Raw genomic sequence first — 21,856 nt, forward strand, 5'->3', positions numbered from 1 at the left:
TTTAAATAAGTGGGTCTGAGAAACGGCTCAGTGGCTAAGAGCATTTGTTGCTTGTGCAGAGGACCTGGGTTCAGCTCCCAGCACCAACATGGCTGCTCACAACCATTTATAACTCCAGTTCCAGAAGATCCAATACCTTCTCGTCTCTGTAGGCACTGCATGCACACGGTTTTAGATATACACGCAGGCAAATACCCGTACACATAAAATTTTAATAGTGCATCTTTTTTTGTCTGTTTTTTGAGACAGGGTTTCTCTGTGTAACTCTTGCTGTTTTGGAACTCTATCTGTAGACCAAGCTGGCCTCAACCAGAAATCTGCCTGCCTCTGCCTCTGCAGTACTGAAATTTAAAATGTGGACCACCACACTCGCCTCAAAAATGTCAAGTTTTAGTAACTTAGACATAAAAACCAAATCACACGAAACATATACTTTCCTGCTGGGTCATTCCCAACGTGATGCAAACATATTCTAAACACTTCTTTTAAAGAAGATTCTTAACTCACATATTCTTCAAATACTGCCCACTTTTCTATTATCATTCCCAGCATAAAAATGAGTGAGGGGTTGTCTATGCAACTCCTTGCAGTCAGACTTCTATGGTGACCCTTTCTTGGAACTGCACTTGTTCAAGTGCTTTGCTGTCTTCCCCTTTCAGCAAACGACACAGGTTAGTTCTTCGCTTAGAGACTACAATGTTCTGTTTTGTTCCCACAGCTCAGCAGTCACGGCTGACGTTCCTCCACAGGGAACAAAGGACTCATGTTTACCTCAATTCGCTTTGGTCTGTGTCACTTAAACTGGAACCATCCTGCATTCGCAGCGACCCACTGGCCGGCAAGCTGGCTTTCTCAATCATTGGCTTCAGAACAGATTCTTTGAATACCCATTTTTCATTTTCCTTCTTCTCTGCTTCCTTCATAAGCAAGGCAGGAACACTATTTTAAAACAATCCATTAAAAAAATACAGTGTTTAAAAAATAATTCTAATGACAATTAATTAAAGAAAAGTAATTACGGAGAAATTCTGACTTTTTCCCAACTTACTGAGGACAAAAGTTAATTAAGCACTAGCTAAATACATGCTCAGCAAATGAATAAATATACGACAGCAACTATGAAGTATTCAGAGCTGATACAGGAGAAGCTTTACCTGAGTATAAGGGAAGTTTTTCAAAAGAGTTAACACCACTGGGAAATAAAAGCGGTAGAAACCATTTTACTTACAGAACAGAATACAGTAAGCACAGAAGAATAAGTGCTTTGCAGGAACATAAAAGGTGTAAAACTGGAGAACAGCAAAAGGTTACTGTAACTAAACTCAAACACTGTGCTCTGACACTGGAGCGCTCGGCCTACAATGATGGTTAAGACAGGAGTAACACGCAGCTCTGTGCCACATTTTTAGTTTTGTTTTTAAATGTTGTGCGTGTGCACAAACACAAGGAAACAAACAAGTGAATAAACAATAAAAATGTTTACAGCTGAATGGGCCAACAGGCAACAGAGATTACTTTTTACAGAATAAACACAGATGGGGACCCCTCACCTTGCTGCTAGCAGGTGCTGCTTCCGACCCCACCGGCCTCCCTGGCAGTCCACCGCATGGGGGGCCTGCTCCTTCTACTCCCCAGGCCCACCGGGATCCTCCAGGACTTTCCTTTGCTGCATGGCCCCGTAGGCCCTGCTCATCCTACCCCATAGCTGCTCCACCTCTCTCTTTTATGACCTCCCTCACTGCTCATGAGGCTCTGGTCCTTCCCGGTCTACACAGGTAGTCCATCTGTGTAGACTTCCGTCCCTGAGCCACAGGTAAGCATCCCATGGCACTCTATACAATTTGGCCTCCTCTGGGATCTCATGGCTAATTATTGCCAGACCCTGTGGCTCCTCCAGGATTTTTCAACTCTATCCCTCAAACTCAGGCTGTTCCTTCCCACACTGTACGTACTCTCAGATGGGCTCTGTTCCACCCCCACTCCCCAACCCTGACTCCATGGGCCACCTGAGGACACACCCAGCTCCCTGGAATCTCCTCCCCATGTGCTCACTGGCCAGAGTTTACTCAAGGTAGAGGAAGCACACTGGAGAGGCACACTAGAAGGCAGCAGCAGGAGGACCAGCAAGGGGATCTGTTGGATAAGGTCTGTTTGTGAAAACAGCAGGGAGCTCAAACCTGCAGCCACCAATACAAGTTCCACAGAACAAACCAAGTGTCAACCGTCTTACAACCCAGCCCTCTCCAGAGCACTGGACACACTGCACTGAAAGAGGAAGGGCGAGCTGAGCAAACGAGACACAAGTTACTGTGGGTGGGTAAGTTCCAGCACAGAAATAAACATAAAAAACCCAGACGTGTGCTCCCCAAATCAGTAGTTCCACAGCAATGAACATTAATGAGAGTGACCCAGAGGATCATTTAGACACAAAACTCAAAAGAATGGTTATAATTGTGTTCAAAAAACTCAGAGGACAGGAATACCCCCAGAGGGGTGGGGAAGGAGAGAGAAGACTTGAAGAAAATACAGAGGTTGTGGTGGTTTGAGTATGTATGGACCCATAGACTCATGTGTTTGAATGCTTTGCCATGGGTAGTGACACTTTTAGGAGATGTGGCCTTGCTGGAGGACCTTTGTCACAGTGGAGATGGGCCTTGAGGTCTCTATGCTCAAGCTTTGCCCAGTGTGGCACACAGACTCCTGCTGCCTGCTGATCAAGATGTAGAACTCTCAGCTCCTTCTCCAGCACTATGTCTCCCTGCATGTAACCATGCTTCCTGACATGATGAGAATGGACCAAACCTCTGAAATTAGGGCAAACTCTGAAATTAGGGCAAGCCAGCCCTAACTAAATGTTTTCCTTTGTAAGAGTTGCCTTGGTCATGCTGTCTCTTCACAGAAATAGACACCTTAACTAACACAGATGTTAATTGAAGATATGAAAATAGAATGAAGTAAAGAGAAGTAAAGAGAATGAAGTAAAGCAATTACATTGCTGGAGAAATGCCAAATTGAGGAGGTGCTAGAAGTGAAAAAAATCAACGGGCCAAGTGACGCCTCAGTGGAAAGGCTTGCCAACTGAAGGGTCCTTTGGAAAACAGTCAGGACTAGAGACAAAGCAGGGGAATTCAATTACTCAGTAAAGGTCAATGAGAAAAAAGAATGTGAATGCACTTTAGGACACCATGAAAAGAACTAACCTTCAAATTATGGGCATCTCTAGAAGAAAGAATACAGTGAAGATAGAAGCGAAAATTTCCCAAGCCTAGAAAAAGAGATGACCATCCAAGTACAAGAAGCCCACAGAACTTGATGAACAAGATAAGAAAAACAAACCAACAAACAAAACCCTCCGACACACTACAGTCAAAACGTTGAAAACACAGAATAAAGCTGTAGAAAGGTCACGTTGCATATAACAACACTAAAAGTCATATTTAAAAATGTACACATGTGACATATTTAGGTAAGTATGTAAAACATATTAACATATCCTTAACATACATTATTTACCTATCATGTGTAACACAATATACAAATATCCTTAACATATGTATGCACCTAAGTGTTAATAAGTCATGTTTTCCTATTTCAGAAGGATCTAATCCAGGCATGAAGCTGTTAGCTGTTAGGTTACAGATGGCTATGTATTTCAAATTATGACAAATGCTACTAAACTATTTGCAAAGAGTATTTACCATTTTCACTTGTTAACAGTACATGAGAATGCCTTTACTTTTGCCAATCTTGTTTTTTATTAATAAAATATTAATTAATATCATTGGAAAAATATCCTTTTATGTTTTTCTGACAGTCATGTAAGGCTGAATGTGTCTAGTACATGCACAACATTTATTTAACAACGGAGAGTAATCCAAATCAGAACTGGTCTCATGGGACAGTAACAACTATACAATGTTAACTATTGCCATAATCTTACCTCTCCTGTCCTTCATTCCCCTTTACAGGAAACTGTTGGTTACCAGCTTTTCCACTCTGTTGATGTAATCCATAATCATCATTGTCAGCAGCAACCTTGTATAGATTTCCTGACACTTCTGCTTCATTATTCTTGCACTTTCTGTTTTCTTCAGCCTTTAGTGAAAGGTTGACAGAAGGCTAACTTGTTTTTCAATAAAAGACTTTTTTGTAAGATGCTAAAGAGATGGCTTGGTGGTTGAGGGTCCTTACTTGGTTCCCAGCACCCATGTGGCGGCTCATAGCCATCTGTAACTCTTGCTCAGGGAATCCGATGTGCTCTCCTGCGCTCTGTAGGCACCAGGCATGCACTTAGTGTGTGTCCGTCCATACCCAGACACAGCCACATGGAAAATAAAAGTTAAGTCTTTAAAAATGCCATTATTCAATGAAAAGGAAAATCTTCTTTTAAAAGTTCTTAGTTTTCACTGATTTTTATCACTTGACAGTTTAACCATGTCTCCATATTTGAGACATTATGTTTTGCATATTGAGATAGAGGAATAATATGCAGAATTTTATTCTCAAGAGTTCTTTCTGTTGTTTATTTCAAGACAAGGTTTCTCCGTACAGCCTTGGCTGTCCTGGACTCGCTTTGTAGACCAGGCTGGCCGCGAACTCACAGAGATCTGCCTGCCTCTGCTTCCCTGAGGCAGACATGCACCACGGTGCCCAGCTGGCTGTGTATATTTTTAAATAATCAAAGAGTACACACAAATAAAAATTAGGAAGGCATTGACATTTCACCAGTAAAAATATTTTAGTTATTTTTAAGCCATTGGACTCTAATAAGTAAAGAACTAACTAACGTCATTCTCAAATAGGATACTGTGAACCAGCAGACTTAAGGTTTCTACTGTCTGCACTGTACTTATGTGCTACACATACTGAATACAAACTAAAGGGTTGTTTTGTTTTGTTCTGAGTGTTACAGAGGCTTAGCTCATCATACATTGAAGAGTACAGTAAAAGTTTTTTTCTAAAGATCACTAAATGGAGAAGAGACAAACTTTAGTAAGTGTTAAGGTCAATAAACACCAATCAGAAAGAAGTTATCAGTTCCAATGATAAACCATGACAGTGTCTTCATTTCTGTTAAGTCTAGTTCTAATGCAGTCTCTTATTTGATAAAGATGGTGGATGAAACCATTTAGCCTATTTACCAGTTTCTGATGATGAAACAAAGTCAGAAAATTAATGCATACACACCAATACCACAGGCTTTGCTCCAGAGCTATAATTCTCTTAACAGGCAATCGGTATTACTTTATGTGCTGGTTCTGAGAACAGTTTAAGGTTTTTTTGGGGGGGGGCACAAAGGGCAGAGTGAACGACGCATGTATGTGAATGCACCTGTGTTTACATAAATGTGTACGTGTGTGATCCTCAGGACAGAGGAAAATGTTGGGTGTCCTGCTCTTAATTCTCTGACTTATTCCACTGACACAAGGTCTTTCCCTGAAGCTGAAGCTTGCCATTCTGGTGCTGGCTACTGAGCTCCCAGCATCTGCCATCTCTACCCTTCCGGGCTGGGGTAACCGACACATAGGTAACGTTGGGCTTTTTCACATGAGTGTTGGGGATTTGAACTCAGGTCTGTAGATTCTTACCCAGCAAGCACTCTTTGCCGAAGAGGAATGTCCCTAGCTCTATTTTAAATTTTATAACTAATTAAAGTACCTTTAAAATGAAGTATTAGGGGGTGGAGAGATGGCTCAGCAGTTAAGAGCACACACTGCTCTTGCAGAGGACCCGAGTTTGGTTCTCAGCATCTGCTGAGGTCATAACTGCTCCTAACTCAGGCCCCAAGGGTTCCTACACCCTCTTCTGGCCTCTGTGGGCACCTGCGCACATACGCACTTGCCCATACTTACACATGTAACTAAAAATGAAGCCTGTTTTAAAATTAAAATTAAAGTATAAGTGGACCTATCAGGCTAACCTGAATGAAACCCACCCAACATGCCACACTACGACAGCAGGGCACACACTAGGCCAGGAATTGAGCTTTCACGTACCTTCTGCTGACTGACTTCACTGCTGCTCAGCCTTTTCTGCTCTTCTGACACAATGTCTAGGTCTGGCTCTGCAGTCAAACGCACATATTCAGTTAAAATAAACTTTTCTGCTAGATATATCTTTATAAACATAGAAAATTAAATAATAATTTGCTTTTTCATCCAAGAGTTTAAGTTAAACTTAATCATTAGCTACAAAGCTAAATATTTACCGCCTTAAAAAATACTAATTTTCCAAAACTTCAAAAAATCCTTCAGAGATGTTCTCTGGAACCAAATTCATCACATATAAAATCCCAATGACTCATGCACAAATTCACTCAACATAAATGCATCCCGAGGAGGAGCATTAAAATACCAGTGACACATACGCTCACATTGCACACAATTCTGTCTCCGAACAGTGACTCTAGCTTCTGAAACTACTTGCTTCTTATGCCCTTTATTGCTAAACACTGGATTACATCAGAAATGCTCCCACTCACTATTCTGATGAATTCTTTTACTTTAAGACTCAAGTCTACTCTCCTCCAGCTTTGGATGTAGTTGGCTTTCTCTTGATTAGCAGGTGTTGCTTTTCTTGGGCCTGTCTTAGCAATCTATCCACCGTATCTTGGCCACTTGAGCTAAATCTTTCCCCTGACATGTATATTATTTTTGCTCCTGCTCTAGGCAGGACAATTTAAAAAAAACGTCTACAGATAAACATTTAATTTGTTTTCCTTGAGAACTAGTTCTTGAGTTCCTACTAAGTGCTAGGCTTGGGGGTCAAAAGCGTTTAACGAAAGGTTATCAGGGGTGGCTTTTTCTAAAGGTAAACCACTAGGTTAGCCAGGAAAAGGGGCAGAAATGGATCAGTTCCTGAAAGGCAGAGGTGTGAGAGTGGTACCAAATGGGACTCTCAGAGGACATTACCAACAACTTAGTAATGTCAGAAACACAGGAAGGAGACAGAAGAGTCAAAACTGGAAAGCTGGGCAGAAGTCAGTGTATGCAAGTTTTTTAGGCAACTGTCAGACGTGCGGACATTAACAATGTAAAGCATGCCTCACAATCCTATCCACCCTGACGACAGGCCGCTAAGTGCCATGGGGAGGTTGAGTGTGAGCGTTAGGTGAATGAACTGATAACTTAATCAGAAGACGACAGCAATAAGGAGATGTAGAGCTGGACTGAGGGAACGCTTCCAGACATACTGAGGACATAACATCTGTGCATAGAATAGAACAAAACTCCATTTAATAAAGAAATGGCAAATTTTAGTTCTTAAGAATTAAGATTTTCATTTCAAATGGAGTCAAATAAAATAGAAAAAAGAACTACCTGAATTATTTAAATAGCTTATGTTTATTTTGAAGTTTTTGCCTCAGATCTTAAGTTAAGGGAATTTATTTATTTACAGTGTTAACAAAATATTTGAAAATCATATCTATATTATCATGAGGTATGCAGAAGTACTCTAGACCAACTTGGAGAGAACAGGAGCTCCACAGGAAGACCAACAGACCCAACTAACCAGGGCCCAGAGGGGCTTGTGGAGACTGAAGCACCAAGGACCAGGCATGGACTAGACCTAGACCTACACATATGTGCCCAATGGGCAGCTTAGCCTCCATTTGGGTTCCCAAAAAGGAAATGGGGGCTGTCTCTGACACAGTCTCTGTTGCATGCCTTTTGATCGCTTCACCCTGGTTTCTACCTTCCAGAACAATGTGAAAGAGGAGGCACACAGTCCTGATGAGGCTGGATGTGCTGGGTGGGTGTGCAGGAGAGGAGTGTCTCCCCTTTTCTAAGGGGTAGGGAAGGGGGGAAAAGGGGAGAGAGAGAGATAGAGGGGAGGGAACAGGAGGAAAGGAGGGAGGGGCTACAGTTGAGATGTAAAGTGAATAACTGACTAAATTAAAAATAAAACACAATATACTGTGGCTCAATGGGACATGCAAACCCATGCTCAGGCACACTTTTTTTTCCCATTCCTGGAGTGTCTTTCTCTCCATTTAAAGTAAAAACATCAATTCTGCTTCATCCTGACTAGTCCTAAAACTCTTTTCTGTGTCAGAGCCACAAATGCAGAGTTTGGCGAAGTTGAAGACCCTAAGCAATTAAGGCAACTGCTCTGGCTTCCAAGGGGGTCACTGTGAAATCATGTTCCTGCTTCCTCACCACTGACAGACACCAGTGCCAATGCTGCATTATTTATTTCAAATCTTTCCAAGGAAACTGGGAGTGAGAGCTGCTTGGGCACCAGAAGACCGAGCATTTCCAATATGTAATGTACCTTCCTCCAGAGTTTGTACATCCTTCATTCCTACTGTTTTGTTCGGAACAGGATCCGTCCTTTTGATGGTAGGCTGGAAGGGTTTGAAAACAGTATTTATCAAATGTATATTCCATATAACGTGTAGTTAAAACTCACAATGTAAATATTACTATACCTCCATGGCTGGATATTTCCTGGGGGCCTCTATAAAGCAAAAGGGAAATGTATAATTAATTACATATAAATACAGTAAACCAACCATCTATTTATGCAGTTACTGTGGAGTTGAACCTTCATGCTACATTTGAAAATGACCAGCTCTGCTAACCCCCTCATGAAAAACAAGAGAGTAAATTTGACAAGAACATGCAGTTAGGACTCAGAGTGAGGTGTTTCCAATGATAGTGACTAAAATAGAAACGTTATGTATTTGCCAATGTAAACATGCTGATGAACAGACAGAAACACGATCGTTAGTTGGAGGAACAAGTTATGACTGTGAAGGTTAGCTGGAGAGACCATTGGAAAAGCGTGTCTTTAATGCAGCATACCAGAATGGTTTATTACATTATACTACAAGCATTTATCATGTTCTTCAATTTGCCCCATAATTTAGAAAGTACAAAGAAGGAATAATAGTTCAGATGAACGTACAATTCACTTCTCACAAGAAAGATTTTCTAAATTGATTAGATAGGCTATACACTTGTAGAATAATAGTTAATGAAAATACCAGGTTTTTTCCATACCCATGTGGGCTACTGGAATGCCTACATTTCTTGACTCCTCTAGTTTAGCCATCTTAAAGTTTCTCGATCCACTCATGCAAGAAGGTATATAAGTCACATCTAAGAAATAATGTACATGTTTTTAATATTAAATGATTATCAAAAGGAAAAAGTAAACTGGTTTTTCAGATACTAGAACCATAGATATTAATTAACTTTTACTTCAAAATCAGTTTAATATTTATTTAAACTAACAATTAAGAAAGCAACCATAATGCTTTGCTTTAATATCAGTTTGGTTTGCTGGGTGCAGTGGTGCACGCCTGTAATCCCAGCACTCAGTGAGGCAGAGGCAGGTGGATCTCTGTGAGTTCGGAGCCAGCCTGGTCTACAAAGTGAGTCCAGGACAGCCAAGTCTACACAGAGAAACCTTGTCTTGAAAAACTGAAAAAACATTTTATAAAATGTGTATTAAAATGTTTGGTTTAGCTGTTAACTATGTTAGTTTTTAAATAAGATTTTCATGAAACTATTTCATCAGAAAATTGGCTATCTTTAAAAAACAGCAAAGGTTTCCGTATTTACTTATTCTGATGTGACTAATGTGTTAATGAGATGGGTTAATGGGTCCGTGTGGCTGTAGTAAATCAAATTCTAACCCCACTTCCTAATTCTAGGACCGGGTAAGGCAATAACCCAGCATGACTGCAGGGGTACTGATGCTGCCGCGGGTTCCCTAGCGTCCCCTTCGCGTCAGCTCCAACAGCACCTGGCTTCTTCCGCCCTCCTCCCGTCCTCAAAACTTACTATTCTTTTCAAAAGTGATCTCTAGATCTTCACAGACCTTACTTCCATTTTACATGTTTTCTATGGATTATTCCAATAACATCTTTCCTTTGTATTCATCAGTAACTCGGAATTACAATTCCTACTTCTCCACCCTTTTGAACTTCCTAACTGGAAGCACACTCAGTATTTATGACTCCCACATACTCAGAATACAACAGCCACGTTTCCTGCGTTTCCTATACAACTTCTTGGGTTTTACTTAGAATATAATGAGAAATAGTTTCTAACTATGTAAAAACAAAAAGACTAAAGAAACTATCAGTAAGAAAAAGGGATGTAAAAGTTATAGATATAATTTTCTGGGGAAGTAAGGAAGGTTCAGAAGAAAAAAATGCTTTAAATGTGTAAAGATTTCATGTGATAAAACAATATACCTGCCAAAGGTAAAAAAATTTTTTTGAAAAAAATAAAATAAAATAAACAACTAGAATGCCAAAGATTGCCAAAAGTTAAAACTAAAAATATGTGATGGCTCTAACAACTAAGTTGGCTATAATTAAAGGTTATTAAAAATTAATAAGGCTGGGGCTGGAGAGATGGCTTAGCAGTTAAGAGCACTGGCTGCTCTTCCAGAGGACCGGGGTTCGCATGACAGTTCACAACTGTCTGTAACTCCAGTTCCAAAGGACCCGGCACCTTACACAGACACAGATGCAGGTAGACACCAATGCACATAAAATACAAAGTTCCTAAGGTCAAAATTCAGTGTGTTGATACAACATGGAACCAGACCCTCTAGTAATAACAATAAGATATTCTTAAAATACTGATCTGCTCTGAGTAACATTTATAGAAAACTGGCTTATATGTGCTGACTGAGTCATTTAGGATTCAGTGATTCAGTTTTATTCAAATGCTAAATGTGGATGTTTTCTCACTGGATAAAGCCTTCAGATCCTGAACAGTGGACAACATTAGAGTAGGGAAAATTCCACTGAGAATTATTTCCACATTCTAAGGGCTGTCTGCTTGCTCTGTTTATATATTCATTTGCTCTGCAGAAACTCTGACTTCCTGCTGTCCCTCTGTTGGTATTTGGGGCTCACTCCCATGCTATTAAAGTTCTGCTCAGAAACTGCTCTACTCAAATGTCTTAAAACGTATTCCCTGGGGGTTGGGGATTTAGCTCAGTGGTAGAGTGCTTGCCTAGCAAGCGCAAGGCCCTGGGTTCGGCCTCAGCTCTGGAAAAACAAACAAACAAACAAACAAACAAAGTATTCCCTGTTTTTGTTTCTTTGCTTGGATGGGTTTAGGTTGTTTATGAAAAGAAGGTCTCAGTAAGTAGCTCTGACTGTTCTGGAACACACCATGTGAACCAGAGTGGCCTGGAACTCTCAGATCCGCCTGCCTCTCAGTACTGGGATTAAAGGCGTGTGTCATCATGTCTGGCTTCCCTTTTGTTTCCTTCTAAAAATTTCAGCACTTCCTGTTTTATTTTAAGGTCTCTGATATCCATTTCAAAATGATTTTTGTACAAGGAGACTAGAATATAATTTTGTTCTTCTGCAAGTAGATATCCAGTTTTCTCAATGTCATTTGTTAAACAGGCTCTTAAATCTATCTTTCTCAACTCCAACTTATGTCAACCTCTAAAACCACATCCACATGGACTTCAGAAAAGCTGGGTGACAATTTCAGCTACATTGACGATTGACTACCTCAAGTAACTCAACTCAAAACCCTTCCAGCAAAATCATCTCATTTTTTAAAAAAGACTTATTTATTTATTATTTATACACTGTTCTGCCTACATGTGTGCCTGTGCACCAGAAGAGGGCGCCAGACCTCATTATAGAAGCCACCATGTGGTTGCTGGAATTGAACTCAGGACCTTTGGAAGAACAGCCAGTATTCTTAACCTCTATTGCTATATTCCTAACTAACAAAAAGGCTAATTTTGGCTTTAGTAAAGCCACCAATGAAGACATTATGCCCTTCCACTAACCATGGTTTTGTTGTGACTGTCTACTTACTTAGACATCCTAGATTACCTGAACAAAGTTTAAAGATTCTACCTGTCATTATCTTCAAACAAGAATTCTTACCTTATTTACTATAATTTATACTTTAAAAATTAAGTAATATTTCTATTTCACCAAGGAGAAGAAAGTAGACATTTCAAAGGGACTCCTGTTGATATGCCATTTATTTCCCTTTAGACTTATAAAATAAGAAGATTTGGCTATACCTATAAAATCTACAAAATCTTAATGTCTGATCTCTTCTGTCACTAATATCTAAAACAAAAATTGACAATTTTGTTAAAAGAAAATTAAAAGTCAAACTATACTGTTATTTGCTTTCTTCTACAACCTGCCTTCCCACCTGATTACTCAAAATAAAATGTGGTATAGTATCAAGATAATAGTCAAGATGAAATAATTATGTCCAAATAACTGTATGAAGCCAGAGAGATGACTTAGCACTTAAGAGCACTTCCTCTTCTTTTAGAGGACTGTTTTGATTTTCAGCACCCACATAGCAGCTCACAACCACCTGGTACAGTTCCAAGGGATCCAGTGTCCTCAGTCCACATGCGGTACACATAAACTCTCACAGGCAAACACACATGCCCATATATTAAATAAATCTCTACAGAAAGAATAACAGTAATCAGATTTAGACCAATCTTTTTTAAAATTAGAACTAGTCAATCCACATGAGGTTAAGTCTCTGGATTCCAAGTGGCCAGGAGAAAACACAGAATAATGAATCATTTCAAACACTATGAACGTCAAGAGGGGAATACAATGTAGCTTATCAAAGAGAGTGTGTTTTTTTAATTATTATTAGTTTTATACAGTTAATAAAATGTAACTAATAATAAAATATTAAATTAAATTAAAAATTTATTATTAGTTTAAAAATGCCTATTTCTTTACCCCCAGCTTTTACCTTTTCACTACATATTCTAGTTTTGATTTCTTTAACTTTAGGGATAATATTCCTATTATACTTGTATGTCACAGGAATGTGTTTTGTAAGATATAGAGGGAAAATTAATAAATAAATCAAACTCAGATCAGAACGGCTAGCAGACCTGATAATGACTCAGGATTTCTTCTCTATGACTCTACCCACTATTCTCCTAAAGATGCTTCTCTGCTGCTCATCTGCATCTTTATCAGATTCTACGATATGTCAAGGACCACCGGACATAAAAGCATAATTGACTTTTGATCGCAGAAAATAGATGCTTGGCCAACTGGGAGAATATTCTCAGGAAAAAATAAAAAATAAAAGCCATGTTTGTGGTAAAGACTCCAGTGGCTGAAACAGAACTGACTGTAGAGACTTGGGAAGTTATAGGTTCAGAACCAAATTATCTTGTTATTATGTTTAGCACTCTTAATAGCCATTCAAATCCCATCCTAGGATCTGACTGAGTCTTTGGTCAACGTAACGTAGAAAAGTATCAATTGAAGTTTACAGAAAAAAAAAAAAAAAAGCCGCACCTATGTTAAACATTCCAGAAGGCTGCCAATGACCCCTTAGCTCCCACCAACTCAAAGGCTAAGAACCTTATCTCCAATAATCATCTGATGCCTAAAGCAGAGACACCACTGCTCTCCTGCAACCCATTCCTCTAATGTCTCTACTCATTTATGATGGGGGGGTGTGAGAGAGAGAGAGAAAGGGAGAGGGAGACAGAGACAGAGACAGAGAGAGACAGTGATTGATTCTTGGTGGTTTTGGCTGGCTAGCGGAATGCTGGTGATCTGTCTGTCTTTGCCCCCCCAGTCCTACATTACAAGAAAATGCCACCTGTTCCCCCCCTTTGGGTGAGGGGTAATTTTATTAATGTGGGTTTTAGGGAGTTAAATGCAGGTCCTCATGCTTGCACAGGAGAAAAAAAGCCAGCTTCTATCGTGTATTTCTAAAGCATGTTGATTTACGATTGTTTTGTTCTGTTGGTATAAAAAAAAAAAATCCATGAAACTGTTATCACACTAGAATATAAACAAGTCATCAACAAACCTACTTGGCTCCAGAATACTGTTCTATTTCTTTGGAGGTAAGGGTTGTATGGTTGTTTAGAACTAGCAATATGATTCATTAAGTTAGAGAAAACGCTCTATAATGAGGCTAATTCCAAATTGCTATTGCTCAATGGACTTAGAAGCTAACTTCAAGTTCCTGTCATATCCCAGAGATAGGGCAGAGCTCATCCTTCTACTGGACTTTTGTCAAGATGTGGCTTTCCTGCACTCTTTAAACCGGTCTCACTAATCTCTTTGTTCTATTGTTTTGGCCTATGGAAAATTTCTCTGTGAAGCGGCAATATTTTAGAGGACAAGTTACACACTCATATGAACATGAGGCTACAATGAGATGGTTCGTTCACAGCTCATGTGTTACTCTTGGTCCCCAGCTGGTGGTGCTGTTTCTGAAGGTTGTAAAAACTTTAGGAGGTGGAAGTTTGCTAGAGGACAAGGTTCCTGACCTGTCCTGAGGTTTTAAGGTCTTCTTCCTGCCCATTCTCTACTTCCTAACTTCAGACACTATGATCAGCCACCTGAGGAAAAACTGTACCCCTTTGTAAGCTGTATAACCAAATAATCCCTAAACTGTCTCATGTCAGTCATGTGGTCGGGTGACAAGATTAACTAATACACGGTGCTTGGCTGTCTATGGGAAATGACAAGAGCTCTGTGTGGTGAGGCACTCTGACCCAGGTCTTCTCAACAGCCAGAAAGGAGCGGAACTCACTTTGCTCCTCCCGCATTGGGTACTGAGGCTTCCTTCGTATTCTTCCCATATGTCTGCTGTGTTCTTCTTGTCTACAGAATTACTGTATTTCCCCACCCACCACGATATGCACCCTCTTCTTGCCCTTCATCTGTCCACTGCGCCTACAGCCACTCTTACCTTTAGTGCCCTTCCCCCAAGCGTCGGAATAGCTTCAAATGAACAAGTACTGTAGTGTAGCTGTTGGTGACACTCCCAGCGTCCTCTGTTGCTGAACCTTGGTAATTCACACACAACTTAGCGCTGCTTACTTTTTCTACTAACTATGCACTTAACTGAGTGTTTGTCCTTAGCTAAAAATATACTGTATTCTAAGTAGACATCTGTCATATATTCTAAATAAACATGTCAAATGATTTTTGAACAGAAAACAGTTCTTACCTTCCATTTGTCCATGTTCTCCATGTTTTCCTGCTTGATCTGCAGCTCCAGATAAATGACCTACACCTTTCAGTGAAACACTCTCAGAGATACTCTGTTGAAGCAGATGTCAAAAGGAGTTACAGAAGGAGGTCTTAATCGTTTCCTAAGAAGATATTTCAAATTCCTGTTTAAAAGCTGTTAGAAAAATAAGACAAGCATGCACTGAAAGGAAACATGTCAATAAAGGAGATTGTATGTGCTCTCCAGATCAAACCCATCATTGTTCTTCGTCTGGTTACCAACTATGAAGGTAAGAATGGAAGGTCAGAGGAAGGTAGTCATTAAAAAAGTTAATTTACTTTCATGTTTCAGCAAGCAACTGAGCTCAGGACACTTAACACTGCTTCTCATTCTTCATGCAATGTAAGAGGACAACAAAAAAAAACAGACATATTAAAAAATTCTTGTAAGCTCACTTGTTTTAATACAGCATGAAACATTTAAAGTCAGAACAAGAAACCTGATGTGGATGGAAAGAAACAGGAAACTTCAGAGTGTGTCACAGTGATTGCACACAGAGCATTACAGAAGTTGCTATATTCAGGTAAACTAAGGCTTAGAAAAATCTAAGTAATGTTGTGTAAGACTTTTATGCCAGCAAAAATGGTTGAATAAAATGGTAAAGAAATCTTTTCTGTTTGTATAAATAAAAGCCCACAGACATCAAATGCAGAATGTGATCCCTTCCAACCGAAAAAGAACTTCCAAAACTTGCAGCAAGCTTTGACAAGAAAGGATGTAAAAATGTTTAAGTGTTTGAAATGTGCTAGGGAACTATTTTGCCTATACTATATTATGCATATATAAATGAATATTCAACTTTGTGCTTCTGAATCATCTCAGGACATTCAGTGCAAAATGATGCATCAATGTGACTCACTGTTCTTTGGAACGTTCTCTACTCTCATGGGCTGGCTCTGCCTTCATCCTTTAGTTGGGAGTTTAAATGCCATTCTCAGGACGAACCCTAACAACACCACCTCCTCTCAGTCTGAAATCCAAGCTCCCTCCTGTTTTCTTTGTATGGAGAGGTTAGACTGACTTACAGGAAGCTGTCTGCTCTTCCGATCATTACACTGACACTGAGCCCTCAGCTGTAACAGCGTCCACCTGCCTCAGACAGAACTGACTCAGGGGCAAAGCACTTGAGATCGCATTAGAAATGCTGCATGCACTGAATCACTATATTCTTCTAGGTTATCTCCACTGGTGGTTTTTGAACGTATCACTTCCAAACTGAAAACTCTGTGTGCTCCTTCCACCTTCCCATTCTTTTCTTGACATGACTTCTCTAACTGCCCTCAAGTTTCGTTTTGAAGTGCACTAGGGTCTCGCTGCCCCATATTTGTAGACACGTTTTATACCTCATAAAATGCTTTTATCTTCTCAGCACACTTGTGCATCACAACTTTACAGCACAACACAGTCACTGATGTTCAGATAGGTTAATTTCACCCAAAATTCTATAAATATTAAATGCCAGAACCAAGTGTAAGCATGTCTTTTGGCTGTAGTATGCATAGCTGCTACACTTCCACGCCATTCCCAACTCTTTCTATGGTGGTGTCATTAAAACAGATCATCATTATGGATGAATGGATCCTACACAGGTACTCAATGCATTTCACTTCTGAAAGTGATGTGAGTCTATTAAAGAAGAAATTAAGTTATAACACATTTAAACAAAGTTGCTATAGATCCTCATAGTTACAGTCATGCTTTTCTTCTAATACATCCCTCGCAGATTTCTACTTTACAATCCAGACTTTCACGTCTCACTTGTTACCTTCTCTGGTCTCAGGAGTTAAAAGTACAGTGCGCGCTTTCCCTCTGAATCCCACGGGGATTGCGCACACCATGTCTAGCACAGAAGCTTTCAGGTCACAGGTTGAAATGACTTTTTAATTTTTACTTAAACCTAATCCAAAGTGGTTCCTCTGACTTCTACATCTTTAAATGAATCCACAAACTAGCAGAACTGTGCTACGGACAGCACTTGGTGTGTAACTATTATCTACAGGCTGAAATGTGAGGAAGCAGTCCTTTCAAAGCACACGCAGGTGAGAAAGAAAGCAGCTCCATTTATGTTTTGTCAGTACCTCAGAATCCCAAGGCGAGTCTTCATCTTCGTCTTCTCCTAATCCCAACGCAGACATCATTTCTGTAAGAGTCACAACACACATTAATGAGAACAGTTATTACTGAATTTTAAATGCTTGCATGTTTATCTACATTTATAAAATTACAATAAAGGTAATGGCAAAAATGAATTTTGGTAGGTTGAAACAGTTTCAGAAAGAATTGCTAGCAACAAGAAAGAGTAACAGAAAAATATTTAGAAAAAACAGATACTGTTGTTGGATCTAGACACCATTTTTTTTTCTAACAGTATTTAAGCATAGAAAAATGTAAGTATTCACTAACTCACCGCTTTTATTATTTTTGTGCCAACCATCAGCGCAGGTTAAATTTTCATGATTTTGTTGCTCTGGTGAAGCGCTTTCAATAACATCAGTACCATTTTCTTCTCTTCCACTTGCTGGCTCAGTTCCTCCTTCCTACGGAGGAGAAAATACCCAACTTCAACATTTCAGTGCAGTTTACAGGGTGCTATTTACTGCCTGGTGAAAATGGGTGACAGCAGATCGCAGTCAGTAAGATGAAGGTCACCGCCTTCAGTGTAAGCTGGAAGAGGACCTAGAAGGCATTCAGAGGATGGGGCTGCGAAGACAGCTCAGCAGTTAAGGGCACATGCTGTTTACAGAGGACACAACTGCAATTCTCACCCACACAGCGGCTCAGAACCAATTGTAATTCCAGTTCCAGGGCACCTGATGCCTCTGGCCTACATGCATACATATGTACAGCAAAAATAGAATATGATCCAATATTGAGAAAGGACTCCTCTTTCTGGATGGGGGGATCTAATCAAAAGGGATTTCTGCGTTTTAAGGATAAGAGAATTTACATACCATTGGGTCAGGTGACTGACAGGGTGGAGAGGGGGTCTGGACTTTGGCTGACGTTCCAGGTCCAATTTCAACTGCATCTTCATTTTCACTATTGGAATTACTATTGTCAAACATAATTCTATTTTCTAGTTGCTCAAAGCCACACTTTGCTTCTATTACCAAACAAAAACAAAAACAAAAAAACACATGAAAAACTTAGTTTTAAATCAATGAGCAATTTAAGAATAGGCCATCTTTACATGACTTACGGTTTTTCCTGGACTGCTGAGCAGCTGTCCACAGCTCTGTTAAGTTAATTTTGGGGACATTCTAGAAAAACAAAAATAATTTTGAAAATAGCATACAATAATAAAATAAAGATTATATTCATGCTTACTATCTGATCTAACAGAAAGAGCATGGTTCTAATCCTTTAGAAGATTCAAATCTTAATCCCGCCATTGGCTAATCTACATACTTCCAATGCATGAGGATTATGGCAGAGGAGTATTATCACATTTTTACTTTCCTTATACCTAATTCTTAGGCAAATTTTATGATATCATTTAGTGTATTATTTAAATAAAAGAACCTAGAACAGACATTTAGTGACAATTTAGAGTACTTCTGAAAACACTAGCATTTAAAGAAATTTAAAATACTTTGAACATATCCCCATGACCTATATTTGCATGAATTATTTTTTTCTAAAAGAGAAAACTGTAAGAGCTTATTTTCTGTAGTTTACAGGTTGAAACTGCAAACAGTATAAGTTAGTCTATTCTCTGTGCCCAAAAGCAAAATGCCAATTATTATATACATTTAGCTCTTTCTAAGAAAGAGAGGAGAAAAAGAATAAATGTTGTACGGCAAAGACTGATGAAGGCCCACATAGGGCCTAAAGAGAAGGATAAGACTAAATATGCCAACAATAGAGAAAAAAAAACAGAAGACACTGAAGACACATGACATGTATCTTGAAGAAAAGTTTAGGCTGAGAATAAGTCAAATTGAAAAGGTAAGGGAGCGATAGAAAGAGTGAAGAAGAGAGGAAAAATACTGAATGAGTTTAAGTGAAGAAGAAAGGAGAAAAACCTGTCTGAGTTAGGGTTACTATTGCTTTGATCAAATACCATGACCAAAGAACTTGGAGAAAAAGGGTTTATTTGGTTTACACTTCCACATCACAGTTCATCATTAAAGGAAGTCAGGACAGGAACTCAAGCAGGGCAGGAACCTGGGGGCAGGAGCTGGTGCAGAGACCATGGAGGGGAGCTGCTTACTGGCTTGCTCCTCATGGCTTGCTCATAGGACCACCAGCCCAGGGATGGCACCATTCACAATGGGCTGGGCGGTCCCCTATCAAATCAGTAATTAAGAAAATGCCCTACAGCTGGATATTATGGAGGCATTTTCTCAAGTGAGGTTTCCTCCTTTCGGATGACTCTAACTTGTGTCGAGTTGACATAAAACTAACCAGCATAACATTTAAGTCTAGGATTTGTAAAGAAGTACGAGAGCCATGATTCATAGTACATCCCTAATAGTGATTTGTAGTTACATTTTGAAGACATTAATATAACCAAGTTTAATTCTGTACTATAAGTAATGCTTAATTAGTTAATCATGGTGATCTACCATCACCTGAGAGATGTAACATCATTGCTAGATAGAGAAGACATTGAGAAAAGCAATGTTCTACTCATTTCTTATTTGGAGGAAGATTTGCTAATCAGAATTCTATGGGCAATATATAGCTTCAAACATATATTATTTAACCCAATAAGGTTTAGGTATTTGAATCTCGTTCATACTAAACCCACAGTTTCAGGACTGTAGACAGAAACTGGTGTCCTCCTTCTCATGAATCTTCTCTAATCTGTCTCTGTTTTGTCTTTTTAACATGACATTTCCTAGGTGTAGCTCATGTGAGTTTACATGTAATCATCAAAAGGAATATAAAGGTGAATATGTTTCTATATGCGACATTTCCTGAACATAATGCGCCCAAGTTTACATTAAAAGGAAACATTAAAGGGAAGCCATTTTTCTAGAAATTCAGTGGACTTTATTTGAGCAGAACACCTGAGCTTCAGGTCTACAGCTCCTGTAACTAGCTGGAGGGAATGGCATGGGAAAACCCTTTCAACACAGACCATAATAGCCAGATTTAAACTTGCATATTTTTATATTTTCTGATATTATGGTACTTTACATGCAGACCAAGGACAGAAGTAAAGAAAAAGCTCACTTGAAAACTGTATCACATCAAGTGGTGCCCAAGAAAAAGAGAGAAAAAGAAACTGCATGCTGCATGCTTACAGTTTTGAAACTAAAGGCACCATGGAGAATCCAGGATTTACTGTACTAGCTGGGCCCATCAGAGATTAATTTATATTATAATATAATATTATATTATATATTATATATATTATATATTATAATTTATATTATAATATTATAAAAATCATGCTCATATAATTTACAAGTGGTAATAAGGTTTATTTGTTGAAGTAATTTTTGGCCCAATCTTATATTTTCTGTATTGTAGGAATTTTTCTGTCACTGTGGATTTTCCAGCTCATTCACCTTCCCCGCCTCTACCTCCCCAAAATCAGTCTTTGATATTCACCAAAAAAAAAAGTAATTCAATTAGTCATCATTCAACAAATGTTTTCCTCTGGCCAATATTCCACATACAAAACAATTATTGACCACCACTAAATTTTTAAGCGCAAACACTCAGCAAAACAAATTCAAAGCAAACCCATTATTTTCACAAAACTGCACTTTACCTTGGTATCAAAATTATAGTCATCCTCATCTGATGTGGGCCAGGAGTCAGCAGGATCAGGCGTGTCAGAAGACCTTAGAACAACATCCAACAAAAACTGTAAGCCGAGTGTGTAAAAGAAAACTAGGAACACATCAGCTGTCAGCACAAAAACATTTCTTGGTTGATGTGATTAAAATCTGACCTCTTTGCAAAAAGCTTTTAGTTGCCTCTTTCTGCCTCCACTTCTACTCTGAAATACTCAGGACTCATTCCTCATTCCGTACTAAACTGTAAAAGTCAATATATGGCAGAGCCTATGAATGATTTGGTTTCAAAAACTGCCTGTGCTAATGGCTGTGCTGAAATCTTATTGATATCTGCCATCACTTTTGCCTCCAGAGTGAAGAGACTGATAACCTAAAGCACGGGACAGACTGTCTGCTCTACACTGTCTACACTGCTCAAAGACTCAGCAGGGGACTAAGGATAGGCAGCTTGTGGTACTCAGCCTATAAATGACCTATTAAGACCACACAAGCCAGTTCTGATGGCACATGCCTACAATCACAAAGTGGCTAAGACTGCCACAAGCTGAGGTCAGTCTGGTTTACGGGAATATTACAGGTCAGGGAGGGCTATGTAGTAAGACCTTATGGCTTCCAGTGTAAAATTAAAACAGTACAGGAATGCCATAAAATAAAGTTTGAAAATTAAATTTAAGTATACTTAAGTAAAAACCATTGCTGTTGGCAATACATTTCCTAGAGATTAAAACATTAAAAACCATAAAAATCCAATTATTTTCCATAAATAGGCCATGTCTTACATAAATACACATAAAATATGAATCCCTTGAAAGCCACTAAAAGGAACCCTGACACTATACCTTTTACTTCCCCATGAACTACCTAAATATTGTCATTGCTACAGGATTCCACTCCCAGAACCCTCTTCTGCAAGGCTCAATGACCATTTTCAACCTTCACACTTTCAGCTTATGAAGGCACAGATCCAACAAGGATGGCCTCACAAGACAGCGAGCAGCAACTCTATCCTTCTGCCAGCCGCCCAGAAGCCTGTGATTGAGCGTGCTTCTGGCCAGCCCTCCTGTTGCCCACCCACAA

The 21,856-nt window shown here is 39.3% G+C and overlaps 1 protein-coding gene across 1 annotated transcript in view; it reads right to left on the reverse strand.

Annotated features, from left to right (window-relative positions):
* Positions 1 to 21,856, reverse strand: part of LOC129674328 (ankyrin repeat domain-containing protein 26-like) — a 68,240-nt gene that overhangs the window by 32,566 nt on the left and 13,818 nt on the right. The window contains exons 7-18 of the mRNA XM_055604272.1: positions 20,752 to 20,824; positions 18,226 to 18,286; positions 17,978 to 18,129; positions 17,434 to 17,563; positions 17,105 to 17,166; positions 14,964 to 15,057; positions 9,006 to 9,104; positions 8,432 to 8,460; positions 8,275 to 8,347; positions 5,997 to 6,064; positions 3,941 to 4,095; positions 772 to 939 (exon numbers count right to left, since the gene is read on the reverse strand). Of these exons, the coding sequence (XP_055460247.1) occupies positions 772 to 939; positions 3,941 to 4,095; positions 5,997 to 6,064; positions 8,275 to 8,347; positions 8,432 to 8,460; positions 9,006 to 9,104; positions 14,964 to 15,057; positions 17,105 to 17,166; positions 17,434 to 17,563; positions 17,978 to 18,129; positions 18,226 to 18,286; positions 20,752 to 20,824 (1,164 nt within the window). The remainder of the gene's footprint in view (positions 1 to 771; positions 940 to 3,940; positions 4,096 to 5,996; positions 6,065 to 8,274; positions 8,348 to 8,431; positions 8,461 to 9,005; positions 9,105 to 14,963; positions 15,058 to 17,104; positions 17,167 to 17,433; positions 17,564 to 17,977; positions 18,130 to 18,225; positions 18,287 to 20,751; positions 20,825 to 21,856) is intronic.

The sequence above is a fragment of the Psammomys obesus genome, unplaced genomic scaffold, assembly GCF_907164565.1.
Source record: "Psammomys obesus unplaced genomic scaffold, mPsaObe1.curated_primary_1811, whole genome shotgun sequence".
NCBI lineage: Eukaryota > Metazoa > Chordata > Mammalia > Rodentia > Muridae > Psammomys > Psammomys obesus.